The 25,382-nt window shown below is 37.3% G+C and overlaps 1 protein-coding gene across 1 annotated transcript in view; it reads left to right on the forward strand.

Annotated features, from left to right (window-relative positions):
* Window positions 1-25,382, forward strand: part of ube2e3 (ubiquitin-conjugating enzyme E2E 3 (UBC4/5 homolog, yeast)) — a 59,707-nt gene that overhangs the window by 1,129 nt on the left and 33,196 nt on the right. Inside the window, exons 2-3 of the mRNA XM_067444437.1 lie at window positions 556-762; window positions 1,782-1,832. Coding sequence (XP_067300538.1) covers window positions 563-762; window positions 1,782-1,832 — 251 coding nt within the window. The 5' untranslated portion in view covers window positions 556-562. The remainder of the gene's footprint in view (window positions 1-555; window positions 763-1,781; window positions 1,833-25,382) is intronic.

A 25,382-nucleotide genomic window follows, 5' to 3' on the forward strand; every position in this document is an offset into this window, starting at 1 on the left:
GGAATGCATACAAGTTTTACTTAGACCTATTAATTAGATAACTGTTCTTATTTACTTTCCTATAACTATTTAAATAATTGCTATTATCTATTTAAGCTTCCCCGAAAGGCCTATTTATATAGACTTTTGTGTGTTCCAGTTGCGACACATCTTTTATCTTACTACTATATTTGAATTGAACTTGAGCCATTTTGATTAGTGCTCTCTTATGACTTTACTGGTATAGATACTAGTGTATCTAATAAATAAGTACTAGTAAAGCTGAAACGGATAAAATATAAATATAGAAATACAAGTTAAAAGAGCTGGCTATGGTAATCTGATTGTTTGTTGGAATAGTCTAAATGAGTTTTCTGTGAAGTGTCATTTGGGTGTTTGCTTGCCCTCCTGGCAAACTCATTAAATATGACTTTGTATTCTCTGTTTGTATTTAGAAACTTAGGGTTTAAGTTTCCACTTAGCAAACTGAAATTTGCTCGAATCGCAGAAGAACTTTGGGCTATTGTGGGATAACGGGCAGCCCTTGTTCATAACCTCTTGTTGTCCTTTACAAAGGTGGAAAATGTCCAGTGAAAGACAACGGTCAGATGATGAAAGTCCCAGCACCAGCAGCGGTAGTTCCGATGCGGATCAGAGAGATCCTCCGGTGCCAGAACCAGAGGAACAAGAGGAGCGAAAACAACCCACGCCTCCACAACAGCAGAAGAAATCCACCAAACTGTCCAGCAAAACAACAGCCAAATTATCCTCCAGCGCAAAGAGGTAAAGATGCCATTCTCTATCTATTTTGAGGATTAAATGTCATTTTTTAAGCCGGGCATGTATTCCTTCAGCACTTTTTTTTTGTGCATAAGTGATTCAAGTTTATTTTTGTAATGTGCCAATTAACAGTTTTTTTTTTGTGGCATTTGTGTGCCATACTTGAGAACAAAAGCACTAAGCTTAGATAATGATTTAGCCGCCTGAGTAAAGAAACCGTGTGATGTGTGATCAACTTCAATGAAGCACTGTGTATTTACTAAGCAAAAGTTCTCCCGAGGCACCGCAAAACTTCTGCATAAAGTTATTGTGATGAGCAAGGGAGGTGAGTCAAATGTGTCTGCCTCGTGGTCTCTGTTTTAACCAAGGTGCTTTCTTTTGAAAATACAGCGATTCTACCCCTAAATTTCACGGTGAGGTGGATTTGGCGCTGAAAAAAAACGTTAACCAATCAATCCACGTCCGTGCTCATTGAAACACTGTAGACTTTCTCAATGTGGGAGGAATGACAGATCAAACAGTTATTCTTAGAAAATGTCAAAAATCCTGCCCTGGCTCCCTTACACACTGTTGATAATGCTTTAGTAACAGCACCCGAGCTGTGCATTAAAGCTCTTGTCAAATATGCCCAAGCACACCCCCCTCCCTCCCTCCCTCCCTCTGTCTCATTTGCATATAAGCTTTAAAAGAAAATCTTTTGTGCTTAAAGTGACTTAAACGCATCGACGAGGGGTGGGGTGTGAGCTAAGGGGCAAGGGCTTTGAGCTGAGGTGGAAATCAACGGTGTGCAATGGAGGGAAAGGCAGAAATGAGCACGGCAAAGTTTTCCTGTTATGGGATTCGGGTTATGCCTCCGAGAACAAAGAGGAAGCAGCCATGTTAGCTGTGCTGAAGGGAGAGCCAGCCGTGCAGTAAACGCAGCAGAGGTAGAGGGCAGTGTAATTCCCCGGCTGCTTACAATTCTCACAGCTTTCTCACCATCTCTCCCTTTCTCTTTTCTCTCCCTCGCTTCCCTCTCGCAGAATCCAGAAAGAGCTTGCAGAAATCACTCTGGATCCTCCACCCAACTGCAGGTATGTTATTTAAGGCATGCTGTCATATTTTATTTCTTTATGGGCTGGTTTGAAAAAGGATCGCTGTAGGAAGGAATTGACTTTTAGCACCAACTGTTGGAGTTTTTAGGCTTTCAAACTGATGGACTCGCTCAGGACGGATGTGGCATTTTGCTCCTCGGCTTCAAAGAGTTAGGAAGGATCGAGTTTTTTTTTTTCTCTTCTCTCCAAGCATTATTGTTACTGATGTTCCTGTGGTCTTGCCGCTGTTGTGTTTTTAATAATATGGCAGATGCTGCTCCTAAGCATATGGCTTTGATTTCACATCCTCATGCTGAACTTACTGCTGAACCCCCATCTGTTTTAATGAGCTGACCTAGAGATGCCAGAACAAGACGAGGGAGCTTTTAAATTTTTTTTTTTTTTTGCTTTGAAGGATGGCAGTTTTCTGATTGTTTCTTGATGTGTTAAAATAAAGTCCTTTTATTAGTTGGGTTTTTTATTGGAAGAGTCTCCTCTAGTTGGTAATATTTTTAAAAGTCTATAATGGATATGTGTTTTGGCTTTCTGTATTATTGGCAGAGATTTATGCTTATTGATTTATGCCTCTCAAACAAGATTTTATAGTTGTTGTGTCATGTATTGGCTGTATCTGAGGAGATTTGATGGTGTGAGATTGCATTTATTGGGATCATATTTTTGTGATCGATTGGTGTATTGATTATTTTGAGATGATCAGCATTTCGAACATTTTGCAGTTCAGTTTGGTGATAGAACAGAAATGGCATACTTTACTTTTAAATGCATGTCTACATATTGGGTGCTTAAATAAAATGTAAACCCTACTGTTCAACGGTTTGGGGTTAGTAAAAATGAATACTTTTATTCGGCAAGTATGTGTTACATCGATCAAAAGGGACAGACATCTTTTGTAATATTATAAATGTCTGTTCTTTTACACTTTCTTTTCATCAATAAATCCTCAAAAAAGAGAAATGTTTCTTGAGCATCGAATCAGCATATTAGAATGATTTATGGAGGATCATGTGACTGAAGACTGGAGTAATGATGCTGCAAATTCACCGTTTTTCATCACTGTAATAAATTACATTTTAAAATCGATTTAACCTTGGTGAGCATAATAGACTTACTAAAAAAAAAAGAAATATCTTACCGACCCCAGACTTTTGAACGGCTTATTGCCCACAGGTTTTGCCATTGAAATATTCACATTGGTTGACCAGTGTTATATTTGATGTCTGTTGTACAGTGAGGCAGAAAATGTAGAGTTTAGGTGGAATCTGAAGCATTCAAAAAATCTTATACCTGCTGTGCAACATGCATTTGGCCTTGTTGCTTTTTTGTTAATTTAGCAGTCAAGGAGAGTGCTAGAGTGTCTCAGTTACCCAACATCAGATAAAGCTGAGTGCAAGTCCAATGTCCAAAAGCAGGCATTGAATACAGCACATTCATTTGATCCAACGTCATGTCAAAAACACCCTCCAGCAACTGGTCTCAGATCAGGTTGAGAGGTTATGCACTACTGATACTGCACACTAGGGTTAAAAAATGTACCATGGTACGATTATCTTATCACAAATTTCAATGCCAGACCCGGATGACCGTGTTCTGCTATATATTTGCACATTTAAGCAGCGTGACGTGAAGCATTAATAGTAGAAGTAATGCATTTATGTATGAGATTCATTACATTATGACAGATTATTTTTTTTTGTCATTCTACAATTTATCTATACATTTAATTCAGATTTGATGTTTAATAAAGTAGAGTTATTTGTAACATCAGGTAGTAGCCAGTAACAAAATTGTCCCCCTTTGGTGTTCCACTGAAGAAAGAAAGTCCTGTGGTTTTGGAATGACTTGAGGTAAAGTAAAAGAATACAGGATTTCCATTTTTGAGTGAGCTGTTCCTAAGTGCAAATGTTCAGAAACTAAAATGCCATGCCTTTTTTGAGAGGGCACAACACAGCGTGCGCTCTGCCAGCCGTGAGATCAGTTCAGCAGCTTGGAGCCGTGAGCCAGAGATGCTGATAATGGTAATTGACAATGCAGGGATTTGGTGGCTTTTCATGGTCGGATCTGTGCAGCCACACAGTTCAGCACACTGAGATGTTTATCCCGTAACGTTCATCATTAGCTCTCTCACTGGCTCTTTTCTCAGACAGCATTTCCCTTGAGCACAGTTTACCTGGAGGCTGACATATTATACTGATTTGTTGGTAATGTGCCACATCACATAGTATCTGTGGGAACATATCGCATATCACTTTCATACGGCTTTGGGTTTATTTCCTACGGTAGGTCTGGGCTTCATTACTTGAATGAAATGAAAATTCTATCGTTTACTCTTCTTCAAGTCATTCCAAACCTGTATGCATGCTGTTATTTGTCCTGGACAGCACAAAACGGACACTTTTGAAGCATTTTGTTACACAGCTCCTGCCGTACAGTGAAGCTTATAGTGACCAGATGCCGTCAAGTGCCATAAAAGATTAAAAGTATAAGAAATAGTCCATATGGCTCACTCATACTGTGTTTTAACTCTTCAATGATTATGAAACTTGAGAATTCCTCAGGATATGTGCTGTGATCAATGTGCTGCATCACCTGCTGATATTTCAGTGTCTTCTCTTCTGAATGATCTATGAAGGCAAAAAATCATTTATGCCATTTGGAATGCAGTATTTATTCAATACGTGAAACTGTTATACTGCATACAGCTGTGCTTGGCTCCATGTAAGAGGTTAAAGTGTCCCAGTAATGGAATTTTGGAAGTTCCTATTTAATGGTGCTTTTCCACTACACAGTACCGGCTCGGCTCGACTCGCCTTTGTTTGGTTTTCCACTGTGTAAAAGTTGTACCAGTTCCTGCTTCCAGATGAGTGAGCCGAGGTGATACTAAAATGTGACGTGAAACACGACAGACTGCTGATTGGTCAGAAAGAATCATCACTATTCACTGCGTCAACATTGCACGAGCCAGATGGAGTATCCTGAATAACCCCGCTATTTTTAAATAGTTTGGCCAGAGATTGAAACAACGTTTGTCTTCTTGCTGTGAGAGACCGCCACATCCAGAGGATCAAAAACAGCATAGGCTACACTCGATTTCCTCCATTGTCCTGTGTGTGTAGCGGGTGTGTGTCATGTAGAAGATTACGTCATTGCAGTTTCCTGCTGCGTCGCTATGAAGACCAGGTACTATTGTGGAGGTGCTATCTGCTATGGAAAACGGAGCAAAAAGCTAGACGAGTCGCGTTGAGCTGGTACTGGTAATGGAAAAGCGCCATTTATTTCCTACAATAGGTTTATATGCATCCACGGCTAAAAAGAATTTTCTCATAATTCCCTAATCCTAATATTTTCTCATAGTGTCTGAAATGGTTCGATAAACGATCCACTCTCTCTAAACCCCTCCTTTCTGTGTTACTACTCTGCTCTGATTGGTCAGATGGCCAAGTCTTTTGTGATTGGTATAACAGTGCATGTTGTAGAAGAAACTGCCATTTACAAATCTAAATTTCTGCTCTGGAGACTTCCACAGCACTTGATACGTGTACATACAGTGACACAAACAGTAACGATGGCATGGTTTTACCGTATCTATTCGAGCCCTAATCCTCATCCTATGGAAGTGCATGCCAAGTGCAAAAAATTGTGTCTTCATGAGATGTCGACAACATGAACCAAGCTCTTCCAGGCCTCGGCTACAACTGCAGTGTTTGAGAGCGGATCAAAGACATTGTTCACGGGCAGCCAATGGAAGCCCATAGGCTGGCATTATGCAAATTTGTTACAAACCTACGTAGGTTGTGCAGGATGTAAGACTGACGACTCCTTTTAGGGAGTTCAGAATAGGTTATTTCTTCTTTTTGTCATGATCTTTTGTTTGATCTTTGAAACTTTTGTTGTCATTTTTCCTTAATAAACAACTCTAATAAACACTGTATGAAGGGTACAATCCGAAAAAGCTTAATGGGGCACTTTAAGCACACTTTTAAGCATAAAAATTAATAATTATTGTTAATTATTGTTAAAAATAATTTCACATTTCTACTAGATTAATGATCCAGTTTAAATACAGATTCATCTTCCCCTTTAATATTATTATTATTATTATTACTGCCTTTTGTTCACACATTCCGGGACTGATCCCAGCAGCATTACTCCCCATCCCATGATCGATCCCAAGATCAATCCCAGGACATGTTTGTGTTAACATAGAAGGCACTCTAGCAATTCTATTTCAATTTTCTGGGATCAACGCTCTGTTTGAAAGAGACTTTAGACTTGCTGCCTGTCGTAATAATCTGCAATAATGTTAAGAGAGAGAAAAATCCATTACTGTTCTTTTCTGGAAAAATGTCAGATATTTTAAGCACCTTAGATACTTGTAATGTTTTTTTGTTCCCCTTTGTTACTTTATATTTGTATTCTTTGCAGCTTTGTTTAGTTGGCTTAATTCTTAACATACAATTGTTTAGATCCATTATTAATATGTAATTAAGTATGTGCTTTCCTGTAGCTCAACCAGTAGAGCGTGGCACTAGCAACGCCAAGGTCATGGGTTCGATTCCCAGGGAAAGCAAGATCTGATAATAATATAAAATGTGTACCTTGAATGCAATGTATGTCGCTTCGGATAAAAGCTGCTACCAAATGCATAAATGTAAATGTAATTATTTAAATAAGCATTTAAATGAAATATTTGCACAAATTAATTTGATATTCAGAGTTCCCACCCCTCTTTATTATAGCCAACTGGACGTTCAAAAGCAGCTCATGTGCACAGTGTACAGCCGTCTCAGTACAATTTTTTGTTATTTATTTATGTTTTGAGTGAGATATTCTTTTAATCAGGCAGTGTTCTGTTTTTTCTGTCAGCTCTCCGTCAGAGATTGATAGGGTGAACTGCGCTTTTGTCACAGGTTTCACGCTGCTGTTGTAATAAGTGTTTAGGCAGGCGCAGTTACGCTAACGTGTTTGAAATGATGTGTTCCAGCCTGACTAAAGGGGAAAATGGTTATGGTGATTCACTTATCCAGAGACACATTCAAATGCTTCAGGTGTTGCCTGATTTTCTGCATTTTCCTTCAAATCTCTGTCCAGCCATTTGCCGTGTCACTGTGATTTACAACTAGATTCTTTCAAAGAAGCAGATTTTTAACAGTGAGGTGGAGAGCACTCTGAGTTTTTAAGCAATCTATTAAAATTCATGCCGGGGAGCGGGAGGCCGACTGCTTCCCGGCACGAATTTGCATGTCTTCATAAAAATAAACAGTAAAACTCAAATCACCTCTAAAGATGAATGATGAGTGCTATTGAAGCCTTGCGTCCATGCTAAACAGGCAGAAAGAGGAAGCAGTGCAAAAAAGGAATAGTCCCAGCGAAGCTACTTGCAAATGAAAGTATGTTTGTTTATATACTCAACGACCGCTGTGTATCTTTAGCAGTGGTTGAATTGTCATATTTGTGAGAATATAACATGTAAGAGTTGTAAATAATTCCCCTAAGGCTCTTAATAACCGGAGTGTGTATGTTTGAGGACGTAAGCGGCTTTGATATGAGCTTGCTTGGTGTGTTACAGTACATCTGTTCAGCCGTGTTTATCCCTGGAGGACTGGGCTATATAGCTATAAAAAAAATCTCAATATTTTTAAACCTTTTTAATATAAAATATATTATATCCTGTAGAAGTAAAGAGTAAAATCGAGGCAGGTTTTTTTTAAAAAACTCCCTTTAAAGACTTTATTATTACATACTCGATAATTGTCAGCTGTGACCAAGAGGCAGTTGTATATCTGGCTTCCTAATGTGGTTTTAGGAAACTGAGTGGGCAAAAAAAAAAAAAAGCACAATACAATAATCATAGTTTTAGTCCATTTATAGTACATTGCCAACAAATTAGTATCGTGTATCGACCAGCCCTAGTGTGTTTGTGCTGTTTAAAGCATTAAAAGTGAAAAATTCTGGGACATTTTTTCTTTTTTTTTCTTTCTTTGATATAATTCCTCAGAGTAATGAGTTGCCATATTGACCCTCATTATCAAAGCGCTCTCAATTGAGTATTGAGCTTTCATGCCTCTGTTGTGCTGTTGTTTTTTTCTGTGTATAAGTTGAGTTTACGTGACCTGTGGCTATAGTGACACAGTATTCGACTTGTTGAACATGTCAGCAGCCGTGGATAAAGGTGTTTAACACAGTGCTGATGCAACAGTTTGAAACACCCGCTGTAGACAATCCGTTCTGGGATTTCTGGGTTTCTTTTTGTTCTTCTTAAAGACTGAGCAATGTGATTAGTTTCAGTTTGATCATTTACTATGCTGTTTAAATTGAATCTCAACATTGTTTACTCAAACCCTCTGCATCATTGGTGTAGAGTCTCACCAGTGTGTGAACCAGGTAGTCAGGCAGGAATGATCCTGGGGTGTGCTTCGATTGATCAGCTACTGATTGCTGTCATTCGATTAATTGTTCCTAAGGACTTGATTAGCGACCTCATCCATCCATCCATCCATCCATCCATCCATCCATCCATCCATCCATCCATCCATCCATCCATCCATCCATCCATCCATCCATCCATCCATCCATCCATCCATCCATCCATCCATCCATCCATCCATCCATCCATCCATCCATCCATCCATCCATCCATCCATCCATCCATCCATCCATCCATCCATCCATCCATCCATCCATCCAAATGATGCATAAACACACATGCCAAAAGATGCTATGGAATATGACATGCTTGCAACAGTGCTGTCTCAATTTCTGTCTGCTGGGGAACGCACGCTCTCTTTCTTAGAATGCACAAATGTCGCATTTGTCACTAAAGTTTATAATTTGGACTTAATATATTTTTAAGTCTTGCCAATTTAAACCATTCAGCACTCGCAATGGCTGATTGTGCTTAAATGGTCAAATACACTGTTTAAATTGTGTAAATTATAATTTGCACTGTGTGTAAGCTATTTTGCAACAATTTCTTCATTGTAAAAAAAAAATGTATTTAGGTGTGATATATATATATATATATATATATATATATATATATATATATATATATATATATATATATATATATATATATATATATAATTACTTCAATTATCCCCACCCCCTGCTCCCTCAAAAAACAGAACAAAATCAAATCCCCACAAAAGACCTACGGGGGACCCACCCCCACCCCCCCAGTGTTAAAAAAGTTGCAAAAAAGATGACTACATTCAGCCTTCACACTGTTAGTCTGTACTGTTTGTTTTTGTAATATTTTTGTAATGTATGTTGTCAGTAAGATCTCTTTTTGACTATATATACTATACTATTATTCAGCAAGGATGCATTACATTGATCAAAAGTGACAATAAGCAGACTTTTACAAGTTTACAATAGAGTAGAAAGTTCAAAAGAACAGCATTTTATAAAAGTTTGGCAAAGAAATACAGAAACTTTCTATCCATCAAAGGATCCGGAAAAAATCACAGGTTCCACAAAAATATTAAGCAGCCCAACTGAAGGATCTGAAGGTGACACTAAAGACCGTTATTTCTCATTTGTAGTCATATTTCACAGACAGTATTACTGTTTTTACTGTATTTTTGATCAAAAAAGTGCAGTCTTGGTGTGCACACATTATTAAAATCTTACTGATGGCAACATTTTGAACAGCAATGCAATGTGAGACTTCGATTTCATCTATGAATAGTTTTTTTGTTTGTGTCTCTACATAAAAAATGATATGAGGTAGAGTACCTTTTTTATTTGTTAAATATTTAATTCACTAGATTATCCAAAATCTATTAAATATTTATTTAACTGGGTAATATATAAACCATTTTGTTCAAATATATTTCAAGTTATCTTGATATATGCTATTTCCGTGATCTAAAATGACTTCTACGGATTTCTGCCATATCATACCTATCCAGATGGATTCATCTATTGACCTGGAAGTGTTGTTTGGTTTGTTTTCTTTATTGATTTTTAATTCTGCCCACTGCTGTAGATTTCACACACTGTCTTGTTTGTCATGCTCTGCAAATATTGGAACAATAATATCAAATTTATCGACTGAAAAGCTAGATCTTAGATTAAAACCGAAAGCAATTTTATTTTTATATCTGTCCTTACACTGCAACACAGAAACACAGTTGAAATGAATTATGTCCCACTGGTACGGTGTTTGGACTAATGAAGAGACTCATTCCAAATGTAAGGTTCAGGAACTTTGCAGCCTGTACGGCATAACATACCATCATCGTCATTATTATTGCAGACTGCCGCAGTAACTCCCCTTCATTATGCCTGAATAAAGACGCGCAAGGACAATGGATGGAAGCAGCGCACGATGCGAGTCCAGGGCCTGCGTGCTGAGACGCTCTGAGTAAATATTTAAAGAGGACTCTTGGCAAGATTGTGTAATTGAGATCTGATGCATACTCATGAATCACAGAAAGCAATCACGTCGCCAATTATGGCCTGGGTTCTCTCGTAGCCTGTGCTGATGGCGCTCTCAGCGCTATTACACACGGGTCAGACTCTCTGCAGGCAGTTTGTACACTAAAAAAATCCTGCAAATGTATTCAATGCTCAGCAACCCTTTGTCTAAATTGAAAGGTAGCCCTTCAGCAACGCCTCGTTTTCTCAGGGGGTCTTCCTTAACCCGCTTTCTTCTCTGTCTCTCTCTCTCTCTCTCTCTCTCTCTCTCTCTCTCTCTCTCTCTCTCTCTGTATCTCTGTTTTTCCCTCGGTGAAGCTCACATTTATTACAAGCTTGTGACAGTGACAGCGTTTATCATGCCCTGGCTCTGGTCCAGCTGTCAGATTCACTGTGGGGCTTTTTTTTATTTTATTGGTGTTGTGTCAGAGAATGTCCTGCGGACAGCCTCGCAGCCATCACAAGACACCCGTCTTTCACACAAAACAGAACCGTAACGCTCAAGGAGGTGGTATTGAAGTCAACACGAAAATTAACCCGATTTATGTTCTTAATGCATGTCTGGCCTTATTGTGAATGAATCGTGGGTGGACATTTTCAATGAAGAATTTTCTCTTTTTATTCTTTAATCAAATTGTGAATTTGTTTTTTTCTAGGCCTTTTAGGCTACTGGATAATGTCAACAAATAGCTTGATGCATACATTTTTTTTCCATAGACTAGACTATCCAAGTTCACTTTCATGTGATTTATTTGACATGAAACATTATATAGCCTAAAGGAAGCAGAATGGGGTTTGAACATCAAATCTGTTTTACATGTTTTATTTGATTTAATATTTGATTTTTGTGTGGGTTCAGTTAACATGGTGAACATGCTGGGCAAAGTTCTTTTTAACTCTTTCCCCACCATTGATGGGAATTCCGTAGTTTGAGACGGCGCTTCCCCACCATTGATGGAATTTTCCATCTTTCCGTGTTTTCACTGTTATATCGGCGCTATTAGGCGTCTTCTGAAAGAGTACAGAATCTCTGGATCAAAAGATGTGAAGAAGCAGAAACTAGGGATGGAATATGTAAACAGATGCATGTGTTGCATATAGTTGCGAATTAGCCTGACAAGCCAGACCCACATCAAGATGTTTGGTCTGGAAACTCACCATTGACCGGGCTCAATCCGAGGGGCGGGATAAACGGTTGTCCTTCAAACTCCCTCTGCACGCGATAGGATAGCGCTACAACCAACCAGAGCAACGAAGGTGAAGCAGAGCTCGTTGATAGATTAAACATTCACCGCATCCGGTCGGCAAAACTCCAAACATCTTCCCTTTTTAAGAATGACTTCAGTGCCGTTCTTTGTTCTTTTCTCAGAGAAAAGCTTAACTCCAAGTCTTCCAGAGTCATGGTCAAAGCTGATTTGAAAGACCGCTGCCGTTCACCAGTTTCTGTACTAGAGCACTCAACGCAACTCGGCCGTCGTCATTATAGCCTAGGGATGGCGAAAACAAAACATTTTCTTTACTGACCACCAAGCCTAATTAGCCGGTTGAAACCGATTAGTTTAAAATATGCCGCGCTAGTTGAAATAACAGCCGCGAGCCGCGCCTGCAATTTCGCAACTTTGTCGCATCTTTCTATGAGCTCTCTGCCTCCCGCTCACACACACATACACACACACTGTGACGGTGCTGCCGCCTCCCTTCCACTCATGTCACTTTTTAAAAATCCCCTACAGCGCGAATGAGTCCTGCAAACGCGGTGCCGAGGAGCTTGTTTGATTGGCCCGACAAGAGTTTGCCGTTTACAGCTCAGAAGGGTATTGAGAGTTGCTAGACGACACTCACGGGCAGATTAGATTTGCTGCCACTAGGGTGCATCTAGATTTCTAGGCTAATTGCGTATATAAAATAACGCAGACATCGACATTAAACAGCATATTAATCAAAACTGCCTAATGTTACTGAATGAAATGTCGGACCAGGGTGAGCTACAGCACTGTGCATGCCTTGGGAGTGTTGATGGACTCAATCAGATTCAGAAGGATGACCAAAACATAGATGGAGTACACTGAAAAAAATGACTTTGTGGTATTGTAAAATCTATTACATTAATTCATGTAATTTATACATTGTAAAATCAAGATTAAGTTGGAACTATATATCTTATGTAAAATTTACACAATTTATTAATGTAATAAATTAACTGAGAAGAAAGAGTAAATTTTACCATATATTTACAAATAGTATTTAATGTTTTATAGTCACAGCACATTCACCTAAAAATACTAAGTAAATTTTAATCTGAAAAGCAAAGTGTGTTTGAATGTGCCTGCCCGTTTTTGTTGTTGCTCAAAAAGATCCCGGTTCAGTGACAGAGACGGTCGGTTTGGGATGTCGCTTTTACATGGCTGACTTATTCTCGGTAAGTTCTGACCTTTCTATTTTAGATTTGTGATAACGATGTACTTCGTTTTGATGGTTTGATTATTGCATAGACGTTACGGTTTAAAATTGACTAAAAGTGAGTTTTAATCACAATAACGGTAGCTAAAGCTAAAGCATTATCCACTTCTATAAAGTTGAGACTGGTGTTTAGTCAAAGATAGAGGGGATTAAATGTAGTTAGCCACGTTGTTGTCGAAAAAGTCACCCTGTCTGGTTAACTTCAAAATAATTTAATGTTAGCTGGCCGTGATTAAGTGCTGGCTGCCTGTGTGTGTGTCCTCTAGCTAATGTTAGCATTTTTTAAAAGTGTCTAAGTTAGTTGTTTTTATATCCACTGAAAATTTCACAGCAATTATTATATCAAAGCATAAGTTAGTCTGCACTCTGCACTAAAGAAGGAAAGTTTGGATGGCAGGTGAACTCTGATACCAAATAAGCATTGATGTATAACGTTAGCAACAAGTGCATGAATGTCAGCAATTCTATTTTAGTGAGCTAACGACATGAAGGTCCGGTCACCTTTTTAATGAAAATAAAATGTTATAAATGTAATTCTATTTCTTAAATGGAATTGTGTTCTTTCTTTCTTACAAACTGTATGCAGGAGGACAGTCGCAGTGTTGCCGCTGAACATATCCTTAAGATGGTCGTCCATGGAGCTGATTGAGAGGATCCAGTCGATGAATGAGCATTAAGGAAAAGTGACCATTCTGTTTCAGCTGGACTATGCATGTGCTTGTCATTAAAGGGTTAAGTTAGTTCAGTTCAGTCAAAAATGAAATGTCTGTCATTAACTCCTCTCCCTAATGTCGCTCCACACCCGTAAGACCTCCGTTCATCTTCACACACAGTTTAAGATATTTTATATTTAGTCCGAGAGCGTATGCAAGTGTATGCACACTATACTGTCCATGTCCAGAAAGGGAATAAAAACATCATCAGAGTAGTCCATATGAGACATCAGTGGGTTAATTAGAGTCTCTTGAAGCATCCAAAATACATTTGGGTCCAAAAATAACAAAAACTACGACTTTATTCAGCATTGGCTTCTCTTCACCGTTTGAATCTTTATTTGAGGATTGAACACAAACACGGAAGAGAAGACAATGCTGAATAAAGTCGTATTTTTTGTTATTTTTGGACTCAAATGTGATACATTTCATATTTGGCTGAACTAACCCTTTAATGTTAGTTATGCCACTGTTGGCTGCTGATGTTTAGTTGAACCAAACATGGTTAATTCTACAGTTATTGTAAATTATAATGAATGTACCTTAACTACTTAATCAGTTGATGTGAACATTACTGATTTAATGGTTAAATTTTGACATAATAAACTGTTCAACTTCATTATATTTATGTGTGATTTGTGATAAATGTATTTGATGCAGAGAACATTATTACATTTATTTGGTTTAAAATAGCAACATTTACATAATAATAGTGAGTAATATAAATTAATTAAACTAAGTAATTCAAAATGTCAAATGGACAAACATTATAAAATCTACTTAATTACTTCATAAGAGTAAATAATACAGATTTATAAAATTCACAATAGTTATGCTCCTTTTAAAATAAAATTTACTTGATTACTTTTAATAAATACAACATGCTAAGTTAAATATAATTAAGTAGCATTTACTTAATGTCTTTGCAAATGTTACATTTATAGTTAAGTACATTTTACTTGATATTGGCAAGTAAGTTGTACTTGATATCGCAGCAGTAAATTTTACTTAGAAAAACTGAGTGCAAATTGTTACAAAGATTTTATCAAGTAAATCTTACAAGTTGTTTTTATCAGTGTAGATCAAGACGTAGTCTTTGACAAAAATGCAATTGTCTCAGCTTTTTACACAACATTTAGCATTTTTTTAAATTAAACTTACCCACATCCAAGTGTTGGGGAATTTTTTTTTTTTTTTTTTTTTTTTTTTTAAGCCGAGGGTGTTTTTTTTCCATTTGATATATGGCATGTTCAGATATTCATAAAAGAAAATAGTTATAGGTCCATGGAAAATTAAAATAAAATTATTTTAATTGCAACTTTTTTCTTTTCTTTTTTACGCTGGCCATTGCATCACATCTTAAGGTGCTTTTTTACATTTGCATTTATTAATTTAACTCTTATGCAAAGTGACTTAAATATGAGTATTTGTTTTGTTTTACTTATTTTTGGCCATATTTTTTTCCTCTTTTTTTGCCTGATTGTGTTTACTTTATATACTTTGGTTAATTAATTATGCTTTCAGCTATCAATAAGAGTGTAGTGCATCCTGGTGTGTTTTCCATATTTTACCATATTTATATCCTAGTATCCGCAGAACTCTGCATATTCCCCCCCAAATCAGTGCAGAAAATGCAGAACAGGTCTGCAGATTTCCTTTAGGCATGCTGAGAGTCCAGCGCTCTGACAATATATAGCTTGTATGGACAATATATGTCTTCTTCCTTAGTGTTATTAAAATAAGTGGCTAGAATGGTGAAGAATTTTATTTAGTTTGACTTGTTTGTTGCAATAGTTTGGTTGGCAGTTTTCTGTAAGCTGAGTCTTTTGTGCTTGATAAAGGGAATGGTAGGGCAGTCATTTCCTTTGGCTCGAACTGCAGACGTTACTCCTATTGTGTCAGCGCTCTCAAAGGCGAAATGGTCTGAGCCGCTTCTATCCATAGTCAGCGATATCTCTTGCCCCTGTCTCTGAGACTGCCTGAGAAGCTGGCCTGTTTATTTCAGCAGATCTGTGTCAATGCTTTGACTGCTCTTTGTTGAAGCTGTTATTTTTTTTTAGAACGTTCTGCTCTCACTGTGATAATCACTTATCTGAGAGCTTGAAGCCTTGGTTTGCTGTAATGAACCAACATTTTCTTGAAGTAAAAGTAGGGATAGAATATCATGCACCAAGTTTGATGAAGGAAACCACGCGCTTGTCTTTGATTTCCTAAAATTAAGGCAATATCTTGAAAAGATTAGATGAGTGATTGTATTTACAGTACACAGATTTCCCACAGTCATGGGTCGTCGATATGTCTTGAAAAACCTATTGTGAATTTTTACTTTTTACTCTCTCCAGTATTTTTTTTTTGTATAAAATCTTGATTCAGTATTCACGAAAGACTGTCTGGAAACAGGTATTCATCCATCAAAAAAATGTGGAAACCATTAATAAGAATTCAACTGAAAGACAATCACAAACATGTTATTTATTAACTATTTTAAATGTGACCTAATCCATCATATTTTTTTAGATCTAGTTTATTTTTGTTATATTTCTAAATTTTTCTTTTTTTCTATTACATTGTTGATGTTTTTTTGTACTAAAAGGATTGGAACCATTGGCTACCATAGTTTTCCCTACTATGGTAGTCAATGGTTGCTCTCTCTGCTTTGCTGAACACAAAAGAAGATATTTTGAAGAATGTTTGTAACAGAGCAAAGAAACTCATACAGGTTTGGAACAACGTGAGGGCGAGTAAATGATGACAGAATTTTAATTTTGGTGTGAACTATCCCTTTAACATACGGAAAGTGTGCTGTGCAAAAATCTTCTTGGAAAAATTGTATCTTTTTAGATTCGTCCCTTGTTAAACCACTGACGTTTAGGCCCCGTTAACACTGTGTATAAAGCATGTTGGTTGCAAGTAGATGAGCGAGACGCATACACCTGGTATTCTAATCCATCTCTTTTGTTCACTTTCGACCACGTCTGTCCTGATATCTTTAAGGGGAGGGTCTATGGGCAGTTAAATGTTTTCTTTTCTACTCTGATAGCCGTAAGGCAACGTTGAACGCGGTGAGTGAGAAATCAGGAATGGTGAGAGAACAAGGTGTTTGGTAATTTTAAAATCTTTTTTTTTGTTTTTGTTTCTGTGTGTGTGTGTCTTCAAACCAAGCTTAGCACTTCAGCCGACAAAGTTTAAATCCCGTCTGGGAAGCGCTCTTCCCATAATGTTTATGCGTTGTCAGTGGGGAAGAGGTGGTCTTTTGCAGCTTTTAGAACACATTCGACCCTATGAGTGTGTACACTATGAAAACAAAGCGGTTGAACGGCTTTCGACAACTTCTGGAAGAGGTGGAAAGTGGACACCTTCTGGTCCGAACAACCAAAATGCATCTTAATAGGGGAAAACAGGCTTAGATGGCCAATGCATTATCTCAAAGTGTTGTGCATTTACTTGTTTAGCAGATACTCTTATGCAAATGGACTTACAAAGGAGAATCCTCAAAAATAAGTTTTGAGCTGCTCTCCACAAACATGCTGTTTCAATTAAAATAGTCCTGTCATATAATTTGTTGGCTAAGAGAAATGTCCTCATGCATTGGAATGGAAAAGAAAGCATATTCTTAGGGGTAAAGAAGCCAAACTGAAACGAGTTTGAAGCCCCTTCTTATCATTTGTTGAACATCAATATTAACCCTATAATATATTTTTCAGATTTGTGCAATTTTTGTGCAAATTGTACAGGGTTTCCTTAACCTATTGCTATCATTCACACAACCCAGTGAATAGCTGAGTCCCCATATCCCTGTCCACATCCCTGTTTTTTTCCCCCCTCTGTAAATGCAAATATAGCACTATTCAACATTGGATGTCCAAAGCATGTATGTGTACATAAGCCAAACATGTTTTTGGATTCTTGTGTCCATCCTGCCTGTTAATGGCGTATGATCCTCCCCCACCCCCACTCCACCGAGGGCCATCGCTCCATCACCCACGGCTGATAAGACAGGAGAGTCATGTCGTGGCTCGACCGTTTGGCCTGGTCTTTAGATAACCACCCCATTGCACCTCACACTGTGACTGTGATAACCAGAACATTTTCTTTCAAACACACACACACACACACACACACACACACACACACACACACACACACACACACACACACACACACACACACACACACACACACACACACACTAGGCTTGTTATCTGGTGCCATTACATCAACTGTGCTGCCCTATACATCTGTTGTATGGTTGTGTTCACACATTCTGTGTTTCACAGATTTGTCGGGGTGTTTAAAGGCGTGTTGTGTCATCTGTATGCGAGAATGAGGTTTTGTTGACTTGTATTATTAAGGCCTTATGAAATTGTGTTTAATTTATCTCAAATTTAGCTGTAGTTTTCCCCATTTTCCCCCCCACCGTTTGAATGTTTTTGGATTTGTAGATTGTTCATGTGGTGTGACCTTATATAGTGAGATAGCAGACGATCACGGATGTGCAGTAGATGAAAGCTGTAGCACTCATTTTTATAGAGACACACTGAATATGCAGACTTTTTGCACTTTAATAATAGCTTATTTAGCTAATATATTTTATTTAAACCATGTAATAGCAGTTTTTGCAATAAATGTAAATGGTAATTAGGTGATATTTAGACTTTATTTTGGCAGATACCTCAGTATTGTTGTACATTGACATGATGCAATAATAACATACTGTAATTATATTTATTCAAATGAATGGATGCCAACAATAAAAGCCCTCCCTAAACCTACCCAATAAAAACTTCAAAAGTAAATTCCTTTCCAATGTGATGGGAAAAGAGAGAAGAGCAAGCTAAGCAAAAGGCAGATTTGAACCCGAGTCGATCGCGTAAAAACCTAGTTCTATGAGCCTTATAAATATTTATACATATTAATTTATTTACATTCAAGATGCGTGGCTTTGTGTTCGAATTAGACATGACTAGATGACAGTGTTATCTTAGAGCGTAAATGACGCGGGGCCGGAGAAGTGCAAGGTGAATGTGTGTGCATTAGCATTAGCAAACCTCACAAGACGATAGCATTATTCCGCTCCCGCGGTTTACAGAGCTGAAGTGTGGACTCATTTTGGCTTCAGCTACAAAGAAGTCACTAAGGAAATCAAGAGTCATTTTGTTTGCAAAATAAGCCAAGTTAAAATCCAATACTCAGGAAACATTGAATTTGGAGAACTGGCTTAACATACCGACGTCAGCCACACTGCTGAGAAGCGTTTCGATAGAATATAGCATATTTTCCTCTCAGTAACAAAATAAACACCAAAACTGGCAGCAGAACGAAAGCATCTGATCATAGCGATGTGGATATGGATGCACCAGCTCTGCAGTTTAGTAGCCTACTTGAAATGGCACGTTATACAATAGACTGCATTAAAGAAAACAGCTTTACAGTATTAAATCTAAAACAAACAGTTATTGATTCATGGAATGAATGGACTATGCACTTTCTGTTGCTAAATAGTTAAGAAATGAAAAACTGCTATACTGTGAACCTTTAAAACGTACAAAATCCTGCAGTCACTTTACTGTTTCCCTTTACTTAGATTGCACAAACTAGTGATTAGTGATATAAATGATACTGTATTAATTACATAAATCAGTTACTTGTCATGTTTTATGCATATGGTTGTGTTCTTGTTTCTTTTAAATGAATCTTTCTAAAAAAAAAAAAAGTACAAAAATTTGTACAATATCGCAATATACCGTATCATAACCCCTGTATCGTGATACGTATTGCATCGCCAGATTATTGGCAATACACAGCCTTATACATAATTATGTAAAATGTATTTTTTTTGTAATTCCCTGCACAAAAAAAGAAAAAAACAAACACAAAAATCCTGATCAAAATACAAATTACATTCAAAACAGTTCAATGAACACAATTTAAACCCTAAATATTGTATTGTGCAAAAAACAAAACAAATTATAGGCAAGTAGATGTTTTATACAAACTAAACCAATGATATTCAAATGGCAGACCGCGTCCCGCATCCGGACCCCCAGCATGTTTCCATCCCAATGTTTAACAGTAGACATCGCCTGATGCCAATTTGGTAGACATCGCCCAGCCATGCTCTATATATGTTTGCTGATCAATCTTAACATATGAAATAAATGGAGGCTAATATTGTCTATTCAAAAGACTGGGATTAAAGGAACACTCATTTTCCAACTCCCCTAAAATTCCCTAAAAAACCCTTAAGTTCAACAGTTGAGTTTTACCATTTTCGAATCCATTCTGCCGATCTTTGTATCTGATGGTAGCACTTTTAGCATAACTTGATCATCAGACATTCAGTCTGCACACAATACAACTACAGAAGTTTCACATTTTAAATAGGAAAAATATAGAGAGTCTTTGGTCATTTTTGAGCACGATGCTAATGGTCTAATCAGATTCAATGATCTATGCTAAGCTAAGTTAAAAGTGCCACTGCCAGACCGGGAGATTGGCTAAATGGATTTGAAAACGGTAAAACTTAACTGTTTAACTCTAGGGGAGTTTGAAAATTGGAGTGTTCCTTTAAACCGCTCCATTCATATGGATTCTTTTTCTTGGTGTTGGGTTAATAGACTTTCAATGGAGGGACAGAAGTCTCTCAGATTTCATTAAGAATATCTTCATTTGTTTTCCAAAGATGAACAAATGTCTGGAACGACATGTCGACATCCGTGACATTCCGCGTTATACTGTAAATTCCATTTTTATGGCTGGAATCCACAATTCACATTTTCCATATCACAGAAATCCTCCATTTAAGGGCTCAAGATGATTAAAAGGCTTATAAAGCAAGAATCATTCTCGTTCAGGCTCGTTAAAGTCGTTTATTATTTATAACTCCACTGATACTTGAACACACTGGTTTAATATGGGGTGTCAGCCCCTCTGTGTTGTTTCCTTTCAAACCAACCCCCCATTTGCTGTGTCTCCTATGGAGACGTAACCTTGTTAGGCCATTACCACTGCACTATAGCCCCCATGACGCTTGGGCTCTCTGGGGCCGTGTATTATGATGCCTGCCGCTGGCTGCTGGGTTATTTGCACTGTGGTGACATGAAATTAGCTCCTATTCAACGGATTTCACAATTATCTTGAGTGTAGACTTAAATGCTCAATAAAGCTCAGTGATTTCTTCATTCTTCAGAGCTGTACTGTTCATTTTCCTCAATGGCTCATGTTTTAGATGAAGGCTGATGAATAATGAGCAGATTTGGGAAGTAACTGTAATAAATAGGGTAGCTTTGCCTTCGGGTTACATTTCAAAAGTTTATGGTCCTTATGTATTTGAAATAATTCTCTTATTTAATCAGAAACAGTAAAACAGTAATATTGTGAAATATGAAATTTTTTATTTTATAATATTTTTTTATATTATTATTTATTCCTAATGGCAAAAGAGTTTTTGAAAACAGTTGCTGCTTAATATTTTCCAGAAATCTTTGATGCATAAAGTTCATAAGAACAGCAATTTGATTAATGTAAAGTTTCCTTGCTGAATAAAAAGCATTCATTCAACAACTTTTAAGCATTGGTGTGTCTTGTCATGCAGCTTCACAGGATAGCGAGGTGAGACAATAATTAATTGCACAATATTTTTTTCTCTCCCTCACATGCCATTGAAAAATTCGATTCATTTTATTGAATCTTTTCATCCCTGTGGGTCATTTTTATAACAATACTTCAATTTTGTTAGCTCTCTTTAAGTTTTTTGTAGAGTAACTACTTTTCCCAAAAGGTTAACTTGACTGTAGGTACTTTTAAATGCAAGTGTAGTTGTACATGAGAGTTCAGAGTAGCATTAATACATTAAATAAGAAAGAAATGGATATTAATTATTGTTCATTTGTAGTGTAAATTCTGTGCCAAAAATAAACTTTCACCCTATTTCTTAAATTAGGCACATTTCAACTTCCTGTTTGGGTTTCCCCTGTTGCTCTAATGGAGAAACAAATCATGACATTTTTATTGTGGATGTGCGTTTCTAATGCTGTCTTGTGACATAAAACGGCCTCGGGTTTAGTATGAACGTTTCAGACCGCTGCAGTAAGTCCTTAAGCTTGTCCTTATATAAAAGCAGCAAATATTTAGCCGTATTCTTATCAGGTATCTTAGTATGGAGTCATAACAACTCTGAGATTTTTCATTCCTTTATTGCTTATATAATTTTAATCTTACAGATTGTGAAATATGCGTTTCATAAAAGGAGGAAAGTCATAAAAGATTTGGAACAACGTGAGGGTGAGTAAGTGTTGACAGTTTCCATTTTATGGGGTGGTAGGGGGTGAGCTATTCTGTTTAAGGATGATTTCAGCGCTCTTATTCAAATTTTTTAAAGGGGTGATGAATTGAGAATTCAACTTTCCCTTGAGGTTTTGATATATAAAAAGTCATGATAATATAAGATTATCATGTAAGTTTTAGAGATGAAAATTTAGTTGTTAGTCAAGGTAAAGCTTTTATAGACACCAGGCCCGAAAACGGCCAGTCTTACAATGTGCCACATCTTGATGTCTTTGTGTGGCGAAACACGCCTCTACAGAATAATAAGCACATGTAGTTCAGTAGCCCCGCCCACCAACTCATGGAGCTGATCGGATCGCGTTAGCCAGCAACAATAAACAGGCAGAAGAAGATGGCTAGATATTGCGCTATTCCTGGTTGTGGAAGAACACAGTCGCTGCATAAGCTTCATTTGGATCCTGATATTAGGACTGTGTGGTTGAACTTTATTTTTAATGAAGTTCCAGCTCACGTGGGGAAGAATTGTACGCATGTTCACTTCATTTCACTGCGGAATCTTTTGTAAAAAAGTATCAGGTTAATACTGGATTCAAATACTGGAAAACTGGCAATACTACAGACATATTGAGATTAAAACACCATGCTGTGCCTTCTATATTGGATCCGTTAGGAATGGTGCAACACGTGTGTAAAAGTTTTTTTTTTTATATATGTGATAGTATTGCATTGTTAGGCAAGGCAAGTTTATTTATATAGCACATTTCATACACAATGTCAATTTAAAGTAGCCTAGAAATATAGACGCATCCTAGCGGCAGCAAATCTAATCTGCCACGGGTATCTCTAGCTGCTCAATACCTTCTGAGCTGTAAAAACCAAACTCTGGTCTGGCCATTCACATCATGTGTATAGTTGGTGGGCGGGGCTTAACATGATGACGGCAGAGTTGCGCTTGCGTGCTACTAGTAAACAAAGAAGCTGGCGAACGGCGGTCTTTCGAATCTGCTTTGACCGCGACTCTGGAAGACTTGGAGTTAAGCTTTTCTCTGAGAAAAGAAGCAAGAACGGCACTGAAGTCATTCTTAAGAATGAAAGATGTGTTCGGAGTTTTGTCGACGGGCGAAAGTTTAATCTGTCAACGAGCTCAGCTTCACCTTTGTTGCTCTGGTTGGTTGTAGCGCTATCCTATCGCGTACACCCCGTGCAGAGGGAGTTTAAAAGGCAACCGTTTATCCCTCGGATTGAGCGGTCAATGGTGAGTTTCCAGACCAAACATCTTGATGTGGGTCTGGCTTGTTAGGCTAAATTTAAAGTCCTTTACATAGAAATAAATAAAAATAGTGATAACATGCATAGGAAATATAAATATTACGTGTAAAAATTTAAAATGGAAACAAGGATAATTAAAACAGTTGTAAAAAGAATTAAAAATAAATAAAAAGGTGATTTAAATAGATACCTATCTGCTTAATTTTACCTTATGTTACCATAGCGTGCTGTCAAGGGCCGGAGATTACTTTTTTTGTTGGTTTATTGCGATTTGGGATCTGACTCCTAGGGTTCGCAAAGCCCAACGTCCCGGGGCTATGTGTTTTCCAGACGGGCTACCAAAACGGAAGCCCGTTGGTGAATATTAAATTGTGAAATATAACATTCCTTTCTTGATCTACAATATTGGAAGGGTGTGTATGTGTTAGGCTTGTGCCGATATCATTTTTTCATGTTGCTGAAGCTTTTATCACGTAAAAAAAGTGTTGTCATAGCATAACAGCTCTAAGAACTATTTTTGTAATAACAAAAATACATGAATGTTTACATACAATAATACAATGCACCAAAAATATATACAGCTCTGGAACAAATTAAGAGACCACTTAACATTGAGAAATCAATGAGAAATCAATGTTAAGTGGTCTCTTAATTTTTTCCAGAGCTGTAAAAGTACAATTTTCAAACAGATTAAAGTGCAAAAGAATTAGGCTATAAAGAACAACAGGTAACAAATTACAATAAGGTCTCATTATTTAATGCATTAACTAATATTGAGCAATAGCTACATTTGTTACAGAAAGTATAATGTTTTTGGTGATGTTGGTTAAGAAATACTGATCATTGTTAGTTTTATCTTAACTAAGGTCCATAAAAAAAGTTATTTTGATTGTAATGTTATTAAACAGTAACTAAGAAATTAACATTACTTAGAATGATTCATTCTTTATAAGTATTTTTCATTGTCAGTTTGGTAATCATGAATTAACATGTTAACTAATGAAGTCGTATGTCTCAAAGTTTTACTGAACAATAACAAATAATCATTTTGTAGTCCAGATTAAAACATAAAAATGTGTAAGTTTGAAAATAAATAGCCTATTAAGTCTTTAAGTATTAAGTATTTGGTGCTGTGATGAACAACATTGAGATTACAAAAAACGAATGGCTGTTTTAAAAACCTAACTAGCACTTGCTTTTGTTTGCGGGGTTTCCGGGGTAATCGCTGCATTCTGCAGTTCTTCAGCACGTCTCCTTCACTCGTTCATGTGCTTCTTATTTACATCTGAGCAGAATACAGCGGTGTTGAGCATTTCTACGGTTGATGGGCAAAGTATTCTTGAGTGCGTTGTACATTTTTTTTTATAATTGTTAATACTTTATTTACGATATTTTGAAGTGCCCACGATAACAATATCGTGCATATTCATTATCGTGATATATCGCATTACCGAAAATCGGCACATGTCTATATCCACCGACCGGGCAGGCTAAGTAATACAAAATTAATATTCCAGTCAATCAGATGAGAAATAATTGTGTTGGTTTGATAAAGATGTTTAGGAGCCCTGTAATCGAGAGAATCATTCTGGTGCAGCTTTCAAAACAATCCCTCCCTCATGTGATCTGAACTGACAGCGGAGCTTAAGCTCATTAAATATGCTTCTAATGGCGTCTCTATGGCGTTCACTTCTAAGACAGCATGGAAAATAGCCTATTACTCATTGTTTATGATGTTTTTAAGTGTAAAAAACACACTAACGTCATTAGTTAAACTCAGACAACAGTATAACAAATTTAAAAACCAGTTCATGACACCTTTAAATAAAATTGTAGTCTTGAGATCGGTATGGTTGTGTATGAATTTTCCATTGGATTTGTATATCATGTCAGGACTGTTATTATAGCTTTAACCAAACAAATCCTCCTGACAAATAAGCTAATTTTTTGATGTACTTTTTTTATCTTCACGCTTGAGTTTTGCTCACCTTACTGAGTGTCACACAGGCTCGCATACCATTGACATCGAGCATGCTTGCGTGTATGTAGGACAAAGGACAGCCACGGGTCCTAAAGGGAGCCTCGCTGCTCTGCACGGCCGGGACAAAAGCAGGCAGGCCCTTAGGCCGAGCGCAGTCTCTTTCCAACACACACACACAAAGGGAGGATCGCCTTCAAAGCATGTCAGCTCAAATCGATTAGGCATTATCACAGTTCTCCCCTTTGAACTCCACAAAGGTCCCTTTCTTCAGCTCAAAGTGGCTTGTCAAGGAGATGTCCTTCAAAACACCAACGGTTTTCAGACAGGTTTCTATATCTAAGTCGATAGCATGCGTAGTGTGATCAGATCAAGGATGGTTATTTATATATATATATATTT

Source organism: Pseudorasbora parva, chromosome 5 (genome assembly GCF_024679245.1).
Source record: "Pseudorasbora parva isolate DD20220531a chromosome 5, ASM2467924v1, whole genome shotgun sequence".
Classification (NCBI taxonomy): Eukaryota; Metazoa; Chordata; class Actinopteri; order Cypriniformes; family Gobionidae; genus Pseudorasbora; species Pseudorasbora parva.